General features: G+C 39.1%; 1 protein-coding gene across 1 annotated transcript; it reads left to right on the top strand.

Annotated features, from left to right (window-relative positions):
- Window positions 1–4,771: 4,771 nt before the first annotated feature.
- On the top strand, window positions 4,772–7,279 carry LOC128451322 (transmembrane protein 138; the record flags this gene model as incomplete). Its single annotated transcript, XM_053435463.1, has 4 exons — window positions 4,772–4,932; window positions 5,033–5,204; window positions 5,384–5,459; window positions 6,601–7,279. Coding segments are annotated over 4 exons (522 nt in total), but the record flags the coding sequence as incomplete, so codon positions are not given.
- Between the last annotated feature and the right edge of the window lie 313 nt (window positions 7,280–7,592).

Here is a 7,592-nt window from a genome sequence, read left to right as displayed (position 1 = left end):
TGTATGTATTTATGCATGTTTGTATGTGTGTATGTATTTATGCATGTGTGTGTGTGTGTATGTATGTATTTATGCATGTTTATATGTGTGTGTATAGGTGTATGTATTTATGCATTTGTTTGTATGTGTGTGTGCGTGTGTGTTTTTGTGTGTGTGTGTGTGTGTGTGTGTGTGTGTAAGTGTTTGTGTAAGTGTATGTATGTATGTTTGTGTGTATGTATTTATTTATGCATGTTTTTATGTGTGTATATAGGTGTATGTATTTATGCATTTGTTTGCATGTGTATGTGTGTGTGCGTGTATATGTGTGAATAAGGGTTTGTGTGCGTATGTGTATGTATGTATGTGTGTGTGTGTGTGTGTGTATGTATTTATGCATGTTTGTATGTGTGTATGTATTTATGCATGTGTGTGTGTGTGTGTATGTATGTATTTATGCATGTTTATATGTGTGTGTATAGGTGTATGTATTTATGCATTTGTTTGTATGTGTGTGTGCGTGTGTGTTTTTGTGTGTGTGTGTGTGTGTGTGTGTGTGTGTAAGTGTTTGTGTAAGTGTATGTATGTATGTTTGTGTGTATGTATTTATTTATGCATGTTTTTATGTGTGTATATAGGTGTATGTATTTATGCATTTGTTTGCATGTGTATGTGTGTGTGCGTGTATATGTGTGTATAAGGGTTTGTGTGCGTATGTGTATGTATGTATGTGTGTGTGTGTATGTATTTATGCATGTTTGTATGTGTGTATGTATTTATGCATGTGTGTGTGTGTGTATGTATGTATTTATGCATGTTTATATGTGTGTGTATAGGTGTATGTATTTATGCATTTGTTTGTATGTGTGTGTTTTTGTGTGTGTGTGTGTGTGTGTGTGTGTGTGCACGATTCTCAAAAGGCGGACACCGTTACTCTAAAGCAAACAAAGCTCAGCTAATGAAAACAAAGTGATATAATAATGAACACACTGACGAATAGATTTAATTTGAAAGGGAGAACATCTCTTCTCTTCTCTCATTGATTAAAGCTTGAAGGAGTGTATTTAATAAACCCTGCAGTGTATTGATCTCATGTCAGATCAATAAACCATTAGGACGAGCTGACCAGGTTAATACTGTCAGAACACACTGGTGCCACTTTCTGACGATGCCTTGTTCTTAAATAGTTTATTAAATGTCTTTACTGGATACCAGATCATTTGATTATGCTTTATAGATCAGCTATTTATTAAGAAGAACAATTTTTAGAGCCTGTCGGGGAAAATCCACCAGCATTGGATTTATTATTTAGCTGTTTATTTAATTCATAATTAATTCATTAGGGATGCTTCTAATGGTCTGGTTGGTCCGATGGTTTGAAGAACATGTGGACATTAACAAAGAAGCCTTCATGAATGATTTATTAACAATTATAGATAAAATAACTGATGGTCTGTTAAACCCTGCTGTCCTTTAATGACTCCACTTTAAAACTGCATTCTTGAAATGCTAACAAGGTGCCATGCTGGAGGAGGATTAATTGGGTTATACTCACTCTCAAAAGCTTTATATAATAATTTATTAAACACAGATAATGTAATCAACTACATATTATAAACCATTTTAGATTTTGAAATGGCTATAAATGGTTTCCTATTATCACTACATTAGACAGTGGACGTCCACAGCTGCAGTAACTATCATGACCTCCTTGTTAATATAGGTCACTACTTGTCGGTCCTTCAGATCCAGTGACGTACTGGTCTGTGTCTGTGTGTGTTGAGGCACATTCACCACTAGATGTCAGTGGTTTTTCTTTTCTCAGCTGCAGGTATCTGTCCTGGAATGGTTACCGTAATCCTGAAGAAGACACAGGAGAAGCTCTGACAGCTTCAGTGAAGAGCCCGTCATCATTTACTCATCAAGTCTTAATCCGTTGACCTTCCTCACACAGGTCAGTCCACAGTGGGGGACAGACTTTACTGAACCAAAAGCACAAAGAAATACATTCTCTCATATTTAATGGGGTACTTTACATAAATCTATTAATCAATCAAACTTTATTAAAACAGGACCTTTCAAACAAATCAATTGCAGTTCTAAGTGCTTTCAAGTGATTGACAAAATATAAAAAAAGGATTAATAAATGCATACAAATGCATTCGTACACTGTAAAAGAATACATCATTTAATTTCATCCACAAATTATTAATAACATTATATTTAAAACTACAATCATTAATAGCTGAAGCCTGCTGCCATGAAGATCAGTGTAAAGTCACCACAGCTCATAGCACGACAAAAACCTTGTGCCTGTCTATTAGAGAGGTGTTGGTGGTGGTGTGTGTGAGGGGAGGGGGGGGGGGGGGGTAGAGCTGTTGCTAGGATGTAGAGACAAGCTGTCAATCTGTGCTGTGGCTTCCTGCATCATAAGGAGACGGACGGACAGCGTCAGCTTCTCAAATCAACCTCCACATGCAGGTAAACACACTTTGGTGCTTCGGCTGCAGTTTGATAGAATAGTTGTAGAAATCCTGTGAAAGCAAAAGGAGAATTTAGCTGATTTCTGTGTAAAACAAACAAGCTGATCTGTAGTTTCTTAAGAAGATTAACTGGAGCGAGACTGAGGACGACAAACTGGGAGCTCGCTCACAGCGACAGAAAGCTTTGTCTTTAAAATCACGCCTCTGTTATTGTCAAAGAAAAACTAAATATCAGGCCTAGTTTGATAAAACCTTAAAAAAGTAAACGTTGATATAACTCTTCTTTTCAAATGTTAAGCCATAGCTGTGGGAAACCGTGAACAAGAGGTTTCACCTGTAAAACCTTCATCTGGTTTTATTTGTCTTTGTTGATGCACATTTGCAAACGGTGGAGCTGCTAACCCAGATTCCCATTGGAACGTCTTTCAGGAGTGAAGCAGACTCCTGGCCGAGGCCCCGGTGCCTCTCGCTTAATCTCCCTCGCACCTGCTGAGGCCGTGCCAAGCTGTAAAAATAGGGGTCATAAGAGGATCCGCCTGGTGTCGGTGTGAGGGAGCCGGCTGGAGAGTGATCCTGGCTCAGGAGAGGCCTGAGGAGCCGAGGCCGACATGTACACTCGCTGCTTAGCCAACACTCACAGCGGCGTCGGTGAAAGGAGAAACACAAACAGTTTGTTCTTAAGTGTGGATGAGAAGGAGCAACGCACAGTCTGATTAAATGATTTTCTACTTTCTGGTAAATATGGGATTTTGTGCTTATAAATCCTGATGGGATTTCATTTGTAATCAGTGTAGGAACTTGTTCAGGGACGTTTAAAGTTTAATATTTTCAAGTGAAATGCCTGTTTTGGCACCGAGAGGTTTGGTTTTATTTGTCCGGGTCTGTAAGAGGCTGAGAAACACATCAACACAATCAGGGAAATGGAGTACATTTTAATATTTTTTGTGCTTTACTTAAGGAAAACATAACATTCTAAAATTCAATGTCCCTGTTGCTTTGTGTAACACACAACAATCGACTATTTCATCGGTTGAATAAAGTTACAACTTCCGAGAGAACGAGAGAAGTTTATCTGTGGAGAACATTTTAAACAACAACGCAATTCAAACTGCTTTTCATGAAATACAAAGTGAATTTTAAGAAATTGTAAAAGCAAAAGCAAAAAAAAGGATGAGAAATCGATTTTGGCCCCAAACTATTCATTCCTTTTCAAGCCAACGGCAGCACAGAACTCTGAAAAATGTTTTAATATAAAAAAAAAAGCTGTTATATTCAGATTGTTTTTGAGTGTCATATTGTTTGATGCGAAGCTTTTTACATGTATTGAAAAGTGCTGTACACATAAAGTTATTGTTACTATTATTATTGTTGAGCTGGGAAGATTTATGCTCTTTAAAATGTCAGTTTATACTCACATTTCAATATTTTTAAAAAGGTGCAAAAAGAGTTTGAAAAGTGTGAAGTTTATCTGCAGAGGTCGTCGGGTTTTGTTTGCTTCTTTGTTTGTTAGTTAGCAGGATTCCGTAAAAACAACATAACCGCTTTCCATGAGATTTTGCTGTCGGTTGAGTCATGACCCGATAAAGAACTCTGGTGAGAATCTGGATCAGGGAAAAGATCTTTCTGTTTCTATTCAACACTTGATTTGTCCCTGATATTCAGAATAATGATCTGAATATCAGGGATATTCAGGGAACTGATATTTATGAGTGTGTGCAATATGCTTGATTAAATTTAAAGGACATTGGCAGAGGTTTTAAGTCTACAGCGTTAGACAGTTAAATGGATTCATTGGTGCTTGGATAGGTTTTCTAAGTTTGTATTTTTTCTCTTTCAAATCAAGTCTCTGCATCAGGTGCACATGAAGCAGTAACACCCTAAAACAAAGCCTGCACAGTTTATCAGAACACTGATGATTCTCTCGTTTTCTTACCACAGAATCTCTGCTGGATGTAACATGGACACTAATGTCTGACCTGTTGTGGCCTCCCAGTGCACGAGGGGTCCACCACCACACAGACTGGATCGAGCTGCTTGTAAAAACTATGTAAAACAGCTGTGACATGTTCACATCTTCCTGCGGCAGCTCATCCCAACCCAACACTTAACAGACTTCAGTTTTCAGCGGGTGAACAGGAGCCCTGATGCTGTATCACCTCACCTGCGTTCAGGAAACCAGAGTGGAGTCAATAGAACGCCTCATCAGGAACCCCACACAGTCAGGCCCGTAGTGTGTGCGTGTGGATTTATGTTTCTATGTAGTGCATGTGTGCGAGAGCGGTGCAGCCTTGGATCCATCGTGGAACCACAGTCCGCCCGGGCGCCCAGCCTTCGGGCCGGAGACGCTCCAGACCAGCAACTACTCCCTGGTGCTGCTGATTCAGTTCAGCCTGCTCTCCTTCGACCTGTTTGTCAACTCGTTCAGTGAACTGCTGAGGACTGAGCCGGCCGCGCAGCTGGTGCTTTTCATGTAAGTTACATAAAAATATCATCTTGGTGCTTTGGAAGCTGCAATGACATGATATGATCATTTCCTTCTCTTCTCACCTTCTTGTGCTTCTCTTTGACAGAATCCAGGACATTTCCATCCTGTTTAACGTGATCATCATTCTGCTGATGCTGTTTAACACCTTCGTGTTCCAGGTCGGCCTGGTCGCCATATTGCTAGAGCGGTTTAGAATGCTGCTAATGCTCTCTGCTCTCTACCTGACCTTCAGCATCATACTCCACTCCTGGCTTATGGTACGTAACAGCACTGGAGAGTATCTACCAGTGTTATCAGGTGACTTACCAGATGAAAAGTTGTCCAGTTCCCAAACAGTTTGGTTCCAAAATTAAGAAGAAGACTATGAAGTATAATTTTTATCATCCTCTCTTTCTTTTAAGTATAAAGTATTTCCTGTTTTCTATCGTCTTTTCAGAATCTGCGTTGGCAGAATACCAACAGATTTGTGTGGACAGACGGTCTTCAGGTGCTGTTTGTGTTCCAAAGAGCAGGTAAGATTATAAGTTAAATGTCAAAGGTATTTATGTTGAGTAAGAGCTTTTTTAAATCATGTTTATTCTGTCAAAGGGTAAAAAAAAGGATGTACACAATAGTTTAAATTCTTAAACCCACCAAGTGAAGCTAACAGTAATGCACTGAATCATATTTTGAATTGGAAACCTGATCAGTTAACAGGATGTTTTAATGACATATTAAAATCCAGCTGAAGTTTTGTTTTCTTTCAGCTGAATTAATTTAAATAAAATAGAATAAATGATGCCTTTACCTTTAACAGGCTAATGTCACCTTGTTAACTTAATGAATCAAAGTCCTGAGCATGCAGATGTTTTTATTCTCTGAAGGAGGAAACTGATCTCTTCCTCACAGTTTATTGTTTCCGTCTGTCCTCAGGCTCCACACTGTGATCAGAGAAAATTATGTGGGTGTGGTTTTCATACACATATAAGCTCCTAAGTGGATAAAGGGATTTATTGTCTAGCTGTTGTGCTCTGCAGGTGATGCTGTATGAGAACTTACTGCAGCCTTGTTCTCTTTGGCTGTGTGTTTACTGTGTTAGCACCCAGCCAGCCAGTTAGTTAGTGGGTGATGCAGTGTTGCATCACCCGCCTCACCAAATCTCTTTAATCATCACGTAGCTAAGACACAGTGAAGTCTGCTGACCTCAACTGTTCTCTCATGATCCTGAAGACGTAAATGGTGGAGGGGATTAACCATGTCTGATGGTCTGTGTACAGTCATGTATTGTAGCTGCCTCAAGTAAACTATCACTGTGAACAGTCATAATAAACAGGAGCCACTCACTTGGACTCGAAGGGTGAAATATGCAAAAAACAAACAGCAAATTAGGAAAATACATAAAAATAGGCTAAACACATGCAAATTCCGAAAATCTTATCGATGCCACAAACAATATGTTAATACACATTAAAACCAAATATATACTTCCTTGGGACACGAACCTATTTTAAAATCATAAATGTCAACGTCTGTGATAAAGTCAAATCGGAGGCTTTACTTTATAAATATTTCAAGACTCTCACTCAGGGAACCTTAAAAATAAAGTAGAATGTAGGAAACAATTATAATTTCTTGTATGTTCAACCTTCTCTCCCATATTCCCCCTCTTCACAGCTTCTGTGTTGTACTACTACTTCTACAAGAGGACCGCGGAGTACCTGGGTGACCCTCGTCTCTACGAGGACTCACCGTGGCTGCGAGACGTCTTCGCTCAGGTCAGACAGTGACCACACGATGCCACAGACGCCAGAACCAGAGCACGGATGGAACAATTTACACAACATGTGGAAAGATTTCTTTTATTTGAAAACATATAAGGGCAAAAGTGAGCACCTCCATACATTTGTTTTTAAAGATACAGAGAATGTATAGTTGATGCTTATGCAGTCAGTTTCATTTAGGAAGCAATAATATTGAAAGTATTCTGGTCTAAAAATGAATTTCTTGAAGCGCAGGTGCCAAAATCGGGCAGGATTTTTCTTTAGAACATTAAGGCCAGAACGTCTCGAGAGTCCTGTTTTGCTGTATGAAGATAAACGTGAATGAAAAGATTGTTCCTGTTACATTTGTTAGAATTCTGTTGGTATTCTGTCACCACATGCCCTTTGTTCTTTCCTTTTTATAATGCTATGAATTTTTTAAAAGACTATTCTGCATTTTATTTATTTGTATTTGCAATTGTTTGTGTGGAGCTTTGAGTTTGTGTTGCACTGTCAATATTGAACTTCAACTATTGAGGCTTTGGCTTAGTCTTTGATTTGCACTGTCTGGAAAACGGGATTATTTACGTGAATATGTGTTTCATTTGCTAAATAAAGTGTTAAATACAAACTGTGTACACATCAGTTGAATCATTAAAACCCTGTGTCAGAGTTTACTCCAGAGCATGAACCTGGTTTCAGGATTGTAAAGGACAATGCAGGTACCATGAACTAACCGAAAACACAAAAGGAAACTGCAGCTCGGTTCAAACCAACTGCAGCTTCTGCTCTGATCAAGAAGCTGCGGCGCTGATCTCTGAGCAGCTGAGACCAGAGAAACTCTGTGTTTTCACTGTTTCCATAGTTAAGAAGCAGTCAGTGACAGCTCCACGAGAACGAGCTCTG

This window comes from Pleuronectes platessa, chromosome 1, assembly GCF_947347685.1.
Source record: "Pleuronectes platessa chromosome 1, fPlePla1.1, whole genome shotgun sequence".
NCBI classification, from domain to species: domain Eukaryota; kingdom Metazoa; phylum Chordata; class Actinopteri; order Pleuronectiformes; family Pleuronectidae; genus Pleuronectes; species Pleuronectes platessa.
Note: the sequence above shows the minus strand (reverse complement) of the source record. Positions and strands in the feature narration are given on the sequence as shown.